The sequence below is a fragment of the Daktulosphaira vitifoliae genome, unplaced genomic scaffold (genome assembly GCF_025091365.1).
Source record: "Daktulosphaira vitifoliae isolate Bord-2020 unplaced genomic scaffold, ASM2509136v1 Scaffold_1, whole genome shotgun sequence".
NCBI lineage: Eukaryota > Metazoa > Arthropoda > Insecta > Hemiptera > Phylloxeridae > Daktulosphaira > Daktulosphaira vitifoliae.
This window is the reverse complement of record NW_026099572.1, coordinates 22,040,936-22,056,037: the sequence shown is the minus strand read 5'-3', so window position 1 is coordinate 22,056,037 and position 15,102 is coordinate 22,040,936. Positions and strand designations below refer to the sequence as shown.

Sequence of the window (15,102 nt, the reverse complement as noted above, 5' to 3'; positions counted from 1 at the left end):
TCAAAAATGTAGTATCCCAAACAGTTTAATTAATTTTTATGTTTTATAAATTAAATAATTTTAACAGCAACTCAAAACAAAAACATCTATATTTAAATTAAAATTAAATAGCATAAATTGATTTAGTAAGTTCAGTTCCTTGATCAATGTCCTCAATTAAGGAAGATGCAAGGAGTTGTGGTGTAACTGATGTATTCAAGTAATCTGAGACTAAACATCTTGCTGATTTTCCACCTCCGTGTTTTAAGCATTCACTTCGTAATCGTTCGCCTTGTGCATTGTTAAGCGGGTCGCTAATTAAAAATTTATGCCATGTTTTTGCTGCAATGGCTTTTGATACTAAATATGAATAATATTTTGCACCATAACCAACAAAGTGCGAAAAACGTAGTTGCCATGCCTAAAAATTTCACAATTATCATTAAGCACATAATGAAATTTAAGTAATGATAGTAATAAGTAATTTACAGTATTTTCTACATAAGGTAGTCCATAATACTCAGCTTGCAATTTAGCAAGCATATTAGTAGTAGTTCGAGGTTGTGGGGCTTTAGAATGATATTGTTGATCTAATACAGAATAAAAAAGCTGCATTTGCATTTCTGAAGCAGCAAATAAACATTTTGAAACACATAATTTGTTTAACATTTCTTCAGGCATGGGTTCTCTAGTTTTATAATGTTTAGCATACCATTTCATTGCCTAATAAATTTAAATTTAATGTAAATTTTTTTATATCGTTGAGTGTTCTTCATACTTGAGATTGTGAAGCATAATATTCCATCAACACTGAAGGAAATTCTGCTAAATCAGTAGCACATCTGGTTCCATTTACATGTTGATATTTAGTTCTTCCCAACATTGAATGGATTGCATGACCAAACTCGTGAAATAAGTTTTCTACAGTTCCAGGATGTAATAACACAGGCCCTTGATTAGCATTCCAAACTATGTTCAACATGACTACTACAATTGGTACCTAATAATTTCATTTTGATACAAAATATATTATAAACAAAAATTTTCTTAAAATTATTAATATTTTATCAATTATAATATATTTAAATTATTAATTTTATATGACAAATAACAAATTTGTTTCAAAGTATATGATTCTAGTAATACTAATTAAAAAAAAACCAGCACAGGGAGATCGCGGTAGAGTGGTGACGTGGCATATCTGGATCAAGTATAATAATATCTGACAGTGAATAAAATCACTATAAAAAAAAACGCTTCGATGCAAATATTTAGATAGTGTTTAATTTTAAAAAATTGGTGGATTATTCCAAAAGCTACATGATCTGCTAGTTCCTTATTAATATCATGATTAAGATAAAGCGCGTCGAATGAAAAAGGGATTATTAAAAATATTATTTCTCACAAAAAAATTGTGTTGATCCATACACTTTTCAATAAGTTATAGCATTATAAAGTTAAAAATGTAAAATACAAAATCGAGAATTTTCACACAAAAATAGCATTTGGTAGCCATTTTCAACGTGAAGACAAGATATAGTCCGAAATTTTTTTTTTTATAATAAATTACATTAATTAGTTTTATTTTAAGATATATATAAAAGTGTCAGACTTTCCGGAACACTTTCAAATTTTTGTGAAAAAGTTGTCATTTTAAATACCCCTCTGTGGGCAGATAAAGGGTCAGATTTGTAAAAAAAATATACCAAATGATAGGTAAAGACATCAAACATCTATTAAAAAAATTTTTTTTATTGATTTGTTTATTTTTGAAAAAGTTATGGCAGTTTTAAGTAAAAAAAATGTCAAAAATTAGCGATTTTTAAATTTCTAATTTTTTTGAAGATTTCCCTATTTACGGGGAGCGGGGAAATTTTTTTCAATTTTTTAGGGTAATGTCTTCGACTAGTAACGATTTGTGATCCTTTGACGTATTGTTGAAAGAAATCCGTTCGGTGAGAGCTGAGAAAAAGTGGTAACAGACACAAAAAAAAAAACACATCATATTAAAACCAATACCTTCTCAGCTTCGCATCAAAGCTAATATGTATATAAATTAAAAAATTGTAAGTGAACTTATTTATTTATACATTAGAAATTATATTAGAAGATTCCTCTGACTATTTAAGGGCAAGATCGTCGCTCCAGTCAATCAATCGATCAGTCAATCACTTACGCATTCTGTTTTAAACGCGCTTCGTCTCTCGCTGTTATTTGTTAGTTCGTTGTAATATAGTACAGTTGTTATTAAATCGTAAAAGTGTTTATTACTTCTATATATTACACCTCGCTACATTGGTGACCTCGACGATAACAAGTATGAACGCCGAAGAACTACGCAATCAATTGGAGGAGTTACGTCAAGAAAACGCTCGCCTTGCAGCACTACAGGCACAGCAATATCCAACAGCTTCAGTGAATCGCGTTGCCGTCAAGTTGCCACCTTTCTGGTCCGAAAGACCGAGCTTATGGTTCTTACAGGTTGACTCGCAGTTTGCAATCTCGGGAATAACAAGTGAGGAAACAAAATTTAATTATGTTGTGGCTCAGCTTGATACGCGTTACGCCGCCGAAGTAGAGGATATTATTACTAACCCACCGCCTACTGAACGCTACAAACATCTACGCGCAAAACTCGTTGAACGGTTGTCTATCTCAGAAGAACAACGTGTGCGGCAACTCATCAATGAAGAAGAACTAGGTGACCGTAAGCCATCACAGTTCTTACGACATCTCCGTTCCCTTGCCGGCACTACTACATTACAAGACAATATTTTACGTCAACTTTGGCTCCGCCGTCTACCATCACATGCACAAGCTATTTTAACCGCACAATCAGAGCTTCCTCTGGATAAGGTAGCCGAGCTGGCTGACAAAATTGTTGAAGTGCAGCCAGCCCCCTCGCAATTCGTCCATGCTGTTGCCACGACGAACAATAAAAAGGAACTCGATGTTTTAGCTGCCATTGAAGCACTCACAAAACAGGTAAGCGAATTATGTGCTAAACGCCCGCAACGTTCCCGCTCTAGGTCACGTAACCGTTCAAACGTGGAACTGACTAACGGCAAAGGATGGTGTTGGTATCATAGCACTTATGGAGAAAAGGCTGCCAAATGTAAGGCTCCCTGCAAGTATCAGGAAAACTCCAACGACAGTCAGTAGCGGCGGCAACAGACTGTCCGAACCCGAGCAGCCGCCTGTTTGTTACAGATCAAATAACAAAACGCCAATTTTTAGTCGACTCCGGTTCCGACTTATCTTGTTACCCTCAACGGCTACTACGGGAACGACGCCATGCCACCGATTACGACCTCAGCGCGGCCAACAACAGTACCATAAAAACTTACGGGACGGTCCATCTCAATTTGAATTTAGGACTTCGACGCAGTTTCCCGTGGAGTTTTATTGTCGCCGACGTGAGTACTCCTATCATTGGTTCCGACTTCATGGCATACTACCACTTGCTGCCGGATTGCCGTACCAAACGTCTTAGAGATGGTGTCACAGGCTTGGCTGTGAATGGTAAGGTTTCCTCTGTAAATCAATGCAGCATAAAATCAGTTGCCAACACTTCCCCTTGGGCTGCACTTCTCGCAGAATTTCCGGACATCACACGTCCCACCGGATTGCCCAGGACAATAAAACATCAAACAGTGCACCACATTCTTACGACACCTGGTCAGCCAATAGCCTGCCGCCCACGCCGCTTAGCTCCAGGTAGACTAAAAATCGCCAAACAGGAATTCGCGGAAATGGTCAAGGCAGGTACCGCTAGACCTTCAAGCAGTCCGTGGTCTTCACCATTACATTTAGCACCGAAAGGGGAGAACAGCTGGCGTCCTTGCGGTGATTACCGCGCGCTGAACGCCCGAACTATACCAGACTCCTATCCAGTCAGACACATACATGATTTCTCGCACAACCTGGCTAATTGCACGCTATTTTCCACAATCGATCTGGTAAAGGCTTACCATCAAATACCTGTTAATCCGGACGATATATGCAAAACAGCCATTACCACTCCATTCGGACTTTACGAATTTCCTTTTATGACATTCGGATTGCGAAATGCTGGACAAACTTTTCAACGCTTCATAGACGAAGTTACCAATGGGTTGGACTTTTTATGCATATATATTGATGACATTTTGGTATTCTCTAAATCGGAAGAGGACCACAAACAGCATTTACGCACTCTTTTCGGGAGACTTTCTGACTACGGTGTTGTCGTTAACCCGCAAAAATGTGTATTAGGTTCGGCTGAGGTGAAATTTCTAGGTTACCTAGTATCTTCTGAAGGCACCCGCCCGCCACCGGAACGCGTCGAAGCCCTACGACAGTATCCATTGCCAAAATCTATGCAAGGATTACGCCGGTTTTTGGGAATGGTAAATTTTTATCGCCGGTTTATTCCCAAAGCTGCCGANTTTAATAACAACTATACTATATTACAACGAACTAACAAATAACAGCGAGAGACGAAGTGCGTTTAAGATAGAATGCGTAAGTGATTGACTGATCGATTGAATGACTAGAGCGACGATCTTGCCCTTAAATAGTCAGAGGAATCTTCTAGAGGCGGCGGCGGAACTCTCTAGAACATTCGACCGCCACACATCTGTCTCCGAATGCTCTTTATTTTTGGCTTTTTNTGTTGATATAATTTTAGAGTAAAAAAAACTACGATATAACTCTTTTAGTTAACAAAGATTTAACAAAATTTTCATAAAAGAATAATTGAGTCTGGCCATTAAGGACAACACTTATTTATCAAAATATGAATAATATTAATTTTTTTAGAGAAAAGAAAAGGGTAATTTGCTATTTTTATATGTACCATAATAAACATAAATTTATAATTTTTTTTGCGTATCAAAGGTAAAAACTAGTAAAATCTTCATCAATTAAAAAATAATATAGGTTAATAATAAGTATAAGAAAATATTTTTTTTTGAATTATGATCATTGAAATATGATTGCTCTTATGGACATAACAGTAAGAAAAACTACTGTTATATAATGTACTGCTGAATTTTAAGTAAAAGCATATTTATCTAACTTAAACTATTGAAAATAAAATTTTTAATAGTTTTAATTTAAAATCTTTATAATACTTTAAAACAAAAATTTTTATTTTATATAATAGTTTTGTATGAAATCTAGTATTTAAAAAATACTTTTATCTGAATAAAATTACCCTACTAAAATAAATATCTAAACATTTTATTTTTTAAAAATAATTTACTTGATAAGAATTATTTGGTAGTTGACGTCCACCTCTTACAACATAGTGAGAATCATTATGTAATTTTCCAGATCGTTCAAAAAAATCACAATAAATATAACCTAGTAAACCTTCACTTTCATGAATAACTATAAAAAAAAAAGGGTAATTATAATACAAGTTTAAAGAAATAACTAATGAATTTACCAGCTAACTTGTAAATTCTATCAGCCCATCCTTCCCCTCGTTTTAAATCTTCAATAATTAATTTTATATTGTATAAGCTGTTAAATATTAAATTTAAACCTTCCATACAATCTCCCAGAGAAAAATATGCTGCATAATCTAGCATTGAGTATTTAAGATGATTTTGCTTAATATTATTAGTCAAAAATTGTACATCCCAAGGTGCAACTGTCTAAAATTAAAAAAATACCTATAGCTTATTTCACCGAAAAATTAAAAAAATTATTCCATAACAACAAAAATATTTCACTTTATTATTATTTGCTTTCTTCATGATTTTATACTCAATTATTGACCTTGTTCTCAGTTCTGAATTCAATACATCTAAAAACTCCATGACAAAATCAGGATTTTCTGCTATACTGTTTTTTAAAGCTCTACATAAAAACAAATTGAATAATAATACTTTATTGCAATATAATTATAATAAGCTCACCTATGAGCATATGAGGGAAACCCACATGTCAAAGCTAGTTTATGTCGACATTCTAAAAGATTATCTAACAGTTCTTCTGATTCTTTGTTTGGGGAGTTAAAAATTTTAAATGAAAACTCTCGGACTATTGGATTGCTTGAAGTTGAATTTGATTGTTGAACACTTATTTTCCCATCTTTTACAGGATAACTAAACAAACAAAATCATATATTAATTTAAACATGTAGTTTTGTAATTATGTAGAAACATACTCAATTAAAAATGCATCAGGAATTTTAGACATATCAATAAATCTGGATTTTTCTGCAGCTATCATAAATCTTTGTCCAGTAATTAAAATATAATTATTTAAATCAACTACATATTGTCTTTTCTTTTCTTCTAAATGTATCCCATTTAATTCAAAATCAAATAGAAATAGCTCACCAACATGAATATCTTCTTCTGTCATTGGATTTATGTCACCATCTTTAAGCACTTGTTTCAATTTTAAATACAGTTTTTTATTAGTGTTTAAACTAGAAAATAAAGAATAATTTTTTTAACCTTGATTAACAAATAAAGTATTAACATCAAATTAAAAGTAATTACAAAGATTATACTTTTCAACAATAGTATTCATAGATAGACAAGAATCTTCTGCAGCTGTACTATATGATGCATCTGGATGAGCAGTTCGTATAAATTCTGCTAAATCAGCAAGACAACAAAGGCTATTGGATAGTTGATCAAATAATTCCACCAAATTGTTTTTTCTGTAAAAAAATTTTATAATAGTAACACATAATATGTAAATAATATTTAATTTGTAAATTTATTATAACAATAAAATTATTACTAAATGAAAAAGCTAATAAATATTATTAAGATTTATAAATTAATACCTTTTCTTATAAACTAATACTTGTGTTATAGAGAACATAAACACTTATATAATTCTGGGGAATGGAATTAAACCCTAATACCAAAGGCAGACTAAGGCCAATACAAGCCCCGAGGATTACTTACAAGTTGCATCTTTCTTGTGTGGGTAGGTACATAATTTTCATCATAATATGCCCACATTGCAATTTTTAAAAAAATTGAAAAATTATATAATATAATTCTTTTACCATAAAAAGTAGTCCTGAGAATCATCCTACTTTGACATTCTTTTAATCCAGCTCTACTGTTACTTGCATACCAAGACACTTCACATTTTCACCATTATAAAGAAAAATGAGTCATTTAAATAAACAGATTGGAAAACAGCTAGCCTTTATAATTTAAGTTTATAACTTAGAAATCATAAAAAATACTAATAAACAAATTATTTGATAATATAGAAAGAAAAAAAAGGAAGTAGCTTACATATTTATTCAAAAATTTAAAAAAAAAATATTAATTTTGTATACATTTTCTAGAGTTAAGTAGATTTAATTGTTTTTTTAAATAAATAAAAATGAATTAGTCAATGTGAATACCTGTTTGGACTACAAATTTCATCCACTAAATTGTCACATTGTAACTTTGTACGTTCTCTGAGTGCATAAAATCCTTCATATGAACAAAGTTCTGGTATGTCGAATAATCCCTGTACAATGTTTTTTAAAAATATGCTAAATTATTCAACTCCACAATTTTCCTTTGAAATAATTGAATAGTGTTTGCAAAAACTTACGGTTTGATTACTAACAAAAAAATTTATTTTTGAATTGGGATAATTAAACACTTTAGTTAATGGTTGAGCTGATGAAACATTATACATTCTACAATAATGTCCAAAACGTAAGACTCTATGTATCATACCAAAACTGCATGAATTTATCATAATTGTAGATTTATCAATATATGTTAGATGTATAGTCAAAGTAGAGTATTTTAAGACATTGATATTGGATTTTATGTAGAATTTTTAATTCTATAACTTTATCTAAAAGAAAAAATCTTCAACAAAACCCAATATGTTTTACATTAGTAAGTACGTATTAAAAATATTTTAATGTTTGTCTACAAATTTGTATTAAACTTTTCATACGACCGAAAAAGTTTTACATTATATAATTTGAAATAATTCAAACAAAAAACAAAATTAACATTCTTAACATATTCGAATTTTATCTATTAAAATGAACACAGATTAAATGGAAGTTTAATTTAAACGACTATGTGGTTAGCAATTTCTAATCAGATATAATGAGAATATAATCCGATAGAGAGCGTTACTTAGTTAAAAAAATGTTATATTGTACTTTTGACAAAGTTTCGAGGGGTGTTCACTTAAAATTATATTCCAAATAAAAGCTTATAAAATTTCCTATCCATTGGTATAGGTCCCAAAAGGTACTCAAGTGTACAAGTATATGAGAATATAACAGACACAAAAAAAAAAAAAAACACATCATAGTAAAACCAATACCTTCTCAGGTTCTCATCGAAGCTGAAATTGGTGGATTATTCCAAAAGCTACATGATCTGCTAGTTCCTTATTAATATCCTGATTAAGTTAAGTATGTCGAATGAAATAGGGATTATTAAAAAATATTATTTCTCATAAAAAAATTGTGTTGATCCATACACTTTTCAAAAAGTTATAGTATAATAAGTTAAAAATGTAAAATACAAAATCGAGAATTTTCACACAAAAATAGCATTTGGTAGCCATTCTCACCATGAAGATAAAATAAAGGCGAAATTTTTTTTTTTCATGATAAAGTATATTCTATAGAATATAAGTCTCTCTGAATATAACTCTTGTCTTAAGAAAAGACAAGAAGTTTACGATAAATTAAATGAAAATTTCACATTTTTTACGACGCTCTAAAAGATCAATAACAAACAAATCGAGGACGCTTGTGAAAACTTGGCAAATATCTATGATAAAGATATCACAGCAGAAAATTTAATTTCTGAATGTTTACATTTTAAACATTATTTAAACGAAACTTGTAACGATGATGAGGTATTACTAATTCCTGATTTGTCTGATAAAATTAAAAAAGATTGTATTAGTTCTACTTTTCCTAATATTGAAATTTGTTTACGCATATATTTAAGTTTGATGATAACTAATTGTACTGGCGAGCGTTCATTCTCTTATTTGAAATTTTTAAAAAGCGATGTAAGAAATTCGATGATCCAGTCCAGGCTAAACTATTTATCTATCATGTGCATGGAATCTAATTTATTAAATGAAATAGATTTTAATGATTTGATTAACGACTTTTCGACTAAAAAATGTTGTACAAAACTGTTTAATCGGAGTATATAATCAATTTTAGAAGGAATATCTATATATATGTGTGTNTAATGACGTAAAAAACTGTTTAATCGGAGTATATAATCAATTTTAGAAGGAATATCTATATATATGTGTGTATTATGTTTAATGTAAAGTTTTATGTTTAAAATAAATTGATTTCATTTTGTTCAAGTATTCTTTTTAAAAAAAATATATTAAAAAAACTTAACGATTGTCTACGAAGAGGCCCTCCTTTTGCAGGTGGCCCTGGGCCCGGGCCCGGTGTGGCCTGCCTTAAAGACGGCCCTAGTACTACCCTTGTAAGGTATTTTAAAGTAAAATAAAATACAAATCGAGAATTTTAACACAAAAATAGCATATTTTTGAATACGGTATTCATTTCATTATAAAGACAAACTAAAGTTGGAAATTTTTTTTTTCATAGTAAAGTATGTTACATAAGTTTTAATTTAAAATATATTTAAAGGACGCAGTATATCTGGAACATTTTCAAAGGTTAAGTTGAAAAATATTAACTTGTGTACAAAAGTTGCTATTTTGAATCTCTCTCTGTGTGCAGATAAATGGTCAGATTTTCTTAAAATGTAAACCAAATAAAAGGGCAAACCCCCCCCCCAAAAAAAACACATAGTAAAATTAATACCTTCTCAGTTTAACATCGAAGCTCAAAAAATTTTACAATGCAAAATATGTATATTTAAAATTATAGGGCATCAATTTTGATTCTTTTGTTCTAAGTAATGTAATACCTTTATAAAGTATAAAAGTTAAACATAAAAACTACTTCTTGACTGTTATTTAAAAATATATATAATTAAATAAACCATTAAAAAATTGTTAATAATATTACTAATTTTCAATTAATTAAATGATTCATGATAAATGAATCATTATGTACACATATAATCAAAAATAGGAATTTGTGAGCAATACGAGATATAAATTTATTTTTATAAGGCTCATAGTAAACTAAAAAATACAGATGTATTAATCATGTGATTTAAACAGTGCTTTCTTAAACCTATGAATTTACAAAGAGAGAAAGAAATTATTTTTACCGACTGAATTATTTATAGTAGTAGTCTAGAGTAGACTTACTTGATTCCTATTTCTTTTTGACATTTCTGTTGTTATTTTTATTCCTGTCATTGTTGTTTTGTTTTTATCGTTGTCGCTGTTTGTGTTATTATTTCATTGAGTATGAAAAAAACTAATTAAAAGTTATTTTATTTCATTAGTTGAATACAGAATAGAGCGAATTGCATTTTTGATAAAATTGAGTTAGTTGGGTAATTGTACTAACTTTTTATTAGTATTTATTTATTTTTCAAAAAGTTATGGCAGTTTTAAGTAAAAAAATTTTAAAATTTTGAAATTTACGAATTATAAAAATAGTATTTTTTGGGAGATAACCCCATTTACGGGGAACAAGGGAATTTTTTCAATTAATGAGAGTAATTTCCTCAACTAGATACGATTTGTGATCTTATATAGGGATATATATTTATTTTTAACCGCACATCGTTTAGTAACAACACTAGTCTCTTATTATTGATATTTTTAACAGAATTGTGTCTTATATTATTTTACATTATATTTTTTCAAAAAAATAAAATGACAAAGAACACGAGGTAGGTGAAATGAGGAGATTAGAGGCAATAAACGAGGACGTGATAGGAAAGGTGGAAAGCTTTAAGTATTTAGGATCAGTTGTGCAAAAGAACGATGGTATTGACGAGTATGTATGACACAGGATTTAGAGCGAGTGGGTGAAGTGCCGAGAGGCGTCTGGTGTGTTATGCGATAAAAGAATTTCAATAAGGCTGAAAGGTAAATTCTACAAGATTGTAGTGAGACCAGTTTGATCAGTGTTGGGCGGCTGATAAGAAAGTAGAGCTGAGAATGAGTGTAGCAGAGATGAGAATACTTAGATGGATGAGTGGAGTGACTAGAGAAGATAGGATAAGGAACGAACATATAAGAGGGAGTATAGGTGTAGCGTCAATCGTAGATAAGATGAAAGATAATAGACTTGGATGGTTTGGTTATGTTATGAGTAGAGAAGAATCGGAAGCCGTAAGAACAGTTGTAGAAATTAATGTTGAAGGAAGAAGAGGTAGAGGAAGACCAAAAAAGTGATATTATTATCAGTTCGTGGTAAAGGTGTTATTCCATATATAAACCATAGAATAGATAAGATCTTATATTTAAACAGAATGGTTTATACATAGAATTTTTGTATATAAACTACGATATAAGGTATTTAAATGTAGTATAAATGTTATCTACACTTATGACTATTATCAGGGAAAAATTTATCTTATATTACTTTCCGTTTCTACCATCATACATAATATTTTTTTACAAAAAAAATGTTTTTATTACAAGTTCATGGATGTTACATTTTGTTATGAACAGTTAAAAAAAAAATTACATTTTCAATATTATATCTGAGCATGTAAAACAGCAATTTACTTTTTTTTGACTGTAGTATTGTTTAAATCCATTTAATTATTATTTTAAGACGGTTTGATTGTAATGTAAATTATAAGAAACAAAACAATGATGTCTTCTAAGAGGTAAATATTTAATTTTAAATCCGATTAAAATTTGTTGTATTTTAATTGCTAATTAATTTTTAGTGAGTTGAAAAAATTATCAGAGGAGAGTTTGACTAGACAACCTGAAGAAGTATTTGATATCATTTGTAAATTAGGCGAAGGGTATATAAAATTACATATATCATTATTATGTTTAATTATTATAATTTTATTAATAGTTTTTAACATCCTCTTTTATACTTATTTTAAAGTAATTATTATAATGAAATAATATATAGATCATATGGAAGTGTATATAAAGCTTTACATAAAGAATCTGGTCAAGTACTAGCTATTAAACAAGTTCCAGTTGACACAGATCTTCAAGAAATAATAAAAGAAATATCAATAATGCAACAATGTGATAGTCCGTATGTTGTTAAGTATTATGGTTCATACTTCAAAAATACTGATCTATGGGTTTGTATAAGCTTTAGTTTTATTAATTGTTAAAAAAACAACAATTAATAAAATAATTAGAAAAAAAATAAGAATAATAATTAGCAAAAAAGCTAATATATCATATATTTTAGATTGTAATGGAATATTGTGGTGCGGGATCAGTATCTGATATCATGAGATTAAGAAAAAAAACTTTGTCTGAGGATGAAATTGCTACTATATTATCAGATACTCTAAAAGGATTAGAATATTTACATTTAAGAAGAAAAATTCATAGAGATATTAAAGCGGGAAACATTTTATTAAATTCTGAAGGACATGCTAAATTAGCTGATTTTGGAGTTGCTGGACAATTAACTGTAAGATATTCATTAATTCTCGTTATCAATTTAAATAAAAGATATTTAAACGGAATTAGATACAAACGAACTTCTTGAACAATAATTTTTGTAAAGATATGTTTTTTAACCTTCTATACTTGGGGACAGATAATTTGTCTGTCGCCAGAAAGAGGAATGCCTACCGTCAATTATTGAACTGATTTTATGTTAGCAAACAGAGCTACCCTTGACTAATTCAAATCCAATTTAGTGCGCATCTACACTTTCCCATTACCAACTGGCCCACATTACCTTATTTAATTATGAAAAAAAACCTGTGTGTTATTTATCTATTAAATAAAAACTATTTTTTAAAAATTTTGTTTGGAATTTTTAATTATTCAAAGACCCCTGCATAAGTGCCAGAAAAAAATACCTTAACTGACCTACTCTCACCTAAATTCTGATTGTTATATACAATTTTTGTTGTATTTCATTTAGGATACAATGGCCAAAAGAAATACAGTAATTGGAACTCCATTTTGGATGGCTCCTGAAGTAATTCAAGAAATTGGGTATGATTGTGTAGCAGATATGTGGAGTTTAGGTATGATATAAATCAAGGGTATATTTAGAACTGATTTTAGGGTAGGCATATTTTTTTTAATTTGGTAAGTATGCTAGAGAAAATTTTTTGGCCAAAAAGTAAAATAATAACCAAAGAAGAAGGTCTTTAAAGCCATATTTTGTAAATACAAGCTCTAATAATATTGATATTGCTGGTTTAGGGGTGTGATACCTCTAATATTCTCCATTAAATTCTTATATAATTCCTTTTATAAACGATGTAAATTAAAGAATTTTTTTTGAACGTTGTTAAATTTGTCACTTAATTTTCAGATACTTTTTATTTAAATTTTAGAATGTACACTACTATTTTTATAAAAATTGTTTAAATCAATATTATACAAGGTTTTATAAACATGGTTCTTTATCTTAATCTTTTCTCTTAACATCACTGCACTTTTGTACAATAATTTTTTTAAGTTATTTGGTTTAAGTCTCTCAACAGTTTACATCTTAATTTATTTATGTAGATTTCATTCTCCAAGATTAACATTTATTCCTAGTTTTTATTTAATCACCAAGATTTTAATTAATTTATTATAATCATAATACTTATAAATATAATATTTTAGGAATAACTGCACTAGAAATGGCAGAGGGAAAACCACCTTATGGAGATATACACCCAATGCGAGCTATATTTATGATACCAACTAAACCTCCGCCATCATTTCGAGAACCAGATAAATGGTCACCAGAATTTATTGATTTTGTAAGTCAATGTTTGGTTAAAAATCCTGAGGAGAGAGCAACAGCATCTAAGATGTTAGAACATGAATTTATCGGTAATCAAATTAATATTACAATTTAAATAGATATAAAAGTATAGAGTGTTCAGTAAGTAAGGAATCTGGCAATTATTATAAACAATGAAAACAATAGATACCTGTTTCTTTACTTATTGAACACTCTGTATATTAATATAAGCTGTTAACTTTTCCTTTATTTAAATCTAACTTCAGATATTGAAAATTTAGCATTAATTAATTTTTTTTTTTATATATATATACAAAACCAGAAATATGTAGTTTAATGGAAATTAATAAAATGTTCTGCAAATTACATAAAACTATTTTTATATAATTTAACTTATTTTTTTCTGTACTCATAAGTACTAATATTATTTTTCATTTTTAAAAAGACTAAAATAACTATTAAAAAAAAACCCAGCACAGGGGGGTCGCGGCACAGTGGTGACGTGGTATAGATGGATCAAGTATAATGATATCTGACAGTGATTAAAATCACTATCAAAAAAAAACGCTTCGATGCAAATCTTTAGATACTGTTTAATTTTAAAAAATTGGTGGACTATTCCAAAAGCTACATGATCTGCTAGTTCATTATTAATATCCTAATTAAGATAAAGTATGTAGAATGAAAAAGGGATTATTAAAAAATATTATTTCTCATAAAAAAATAATGTTGATCCATACACTTTTCAATATGTCATAGCATTATAAAGTTAAAAATGTAAAAAATAAAATCGAGAATTTTCACACAATAATAGCATTCGGTAGCCATTTTCACCGTGAAGATAAAATAAAGTCCGAAATTTTTTTTTCGCATAATAAAGTAAATTACATTAGCTTTAATTTAAGATATATATAAAAGTGTCAGACTTTCCGGAACACTTTCAAAATTTAAGTTGAAAAAGTTCTACTTTCTACATGCATTTTTTAGATTTGAACCCCCCTCGTATATAGGGAAATGGTCGGATTTAAAAAAACAGTATGTCAAATGAAAGATGTATATAAATACTACTCCTCATGAAAAAATTGTACTGATCCATACATTTTTCAAAAAGTTATAGCATAATAAAGTTAAAAATGTAAAATACAAAATCGAAAATTTTCACACAAAAATAGCATTTGGTAGCCATTTTCACCGTGAAGATAAAATGAAGTTCGAAATTTTTTTTTTGCATAATAAAGAATATTACATTAGCTTTAATTTAAGATATATATAAAAGTGTCAGACCTTCTGGAACATTTTCAAAAGTTAAGTTGAAAAAGTTAATTTTTTTT

The 15,102-nt window shown here is 29.4% G+C and overlaps 2 protein-coding genes across 5 annotated transcripts in view; one reads left to right on the top strand and one right to left on the bottom strand.

Moving 5' to 3' along the window:
* Positions 1-71: 71 nt before the first annotated feature.
* LOC126894828 (mitochondrial intermediate peptidase) lies at positions 72-7,946 on the bottom strand. 2 transcript variants are annotated; one of them, XM_050666121.1, is made up of 11 exons: positions 7,546-7,946; positions 7,349-7,458; positions 6,488-6,640; positions 6,137-6,403; positions 5,886-6,074; positions 5,700-5,826; positions 5,411-5,621; positions 5,225-5,352; positions 758-979; positions 469-702; positions 72-400 (listed from the first exon to the last, which is right to left on the bottom strand). In XM_050666121.1, exons 1-11 carry the CDS (start codon positions 7,693-7,695, stop codon positions 104-106), a joined length of 2,088 nt encoding a protein of 695 aa, XP_050522078.1. In that variant the 5' UTR covers positions 7,696-7,946; the 3' UTR covers positions 72-103. The 2 variants fall into 2 exon arrangements, with proteins under 2 accessions (XP_050522078.1, XP_050522079.1); XM_050666122.1 differs by lacking the exons at positions 7,349-7,458; positions 7,546-7,946 and adding an exon at positions 6,998-7,127.
* A 3,547-nt stretch (positions 7,947-11,493) lies between these two features.
* The window catches only part of LOC126893957 (serine/threonine-protein kinase 3), a 7,457-nt gene continuing 3,848 nt past the window's right edge, over positions 11,494-15,102 (top strand). For 2 of the 3 annotated variants that reach the window (XM_050664533.1, XM_050664534.1), the window contains exons 1-6: positions 11,494-11,705; positions 11,769-11,849; positions 11,966-12,146; positions 12,260-12,487; positions 12,950-13,055; positions 13,648-13,860. In XM_050664533.1, the coding sequence (XP_050520490.1) occupies positions 11,689-11,705; positions 11,769-11,849; positions 11,966-12,146; positions 12,260-12,487; positions 12,950-13,055; positions 13,648-13,860 (826 nt within the window). In that variant the 5' untranslated portion in view covers positions 11,494-11,688. The remainder of the gene's footprint in view (positions 11,706-11,768; positions 11,850-11,965; positions 12,147-12,259; positions 12,488-12,949; positions 13,056-13,647; positions 13,861-15,102) is intronic. The other variant, XM_050664532.1, reaches the window with a different exon arrangement.

Coding starts and splice junctions, on each gene's coding strand:
- LOC126894828 (XM_050666121.1), bottom strand. CDS start 7,695: ATGATAAATTCATGCAGTTTTGGTATGATACATAGAGTCTTACGTTTT. Junction 6,404..6,487: donor ATGAATACTATTGTTGAAAA/GTATAATCTTTG, acceptor TTTATTTTCTAG/TTTAAACACTAATAAAAAAC. Junction 980..5,224: donor TACCAAATAATTCTTATCAA/GTAAATTATTTT, acceptor TGAAATTATTAG/GTACCAATTGTAGTAGTCAT.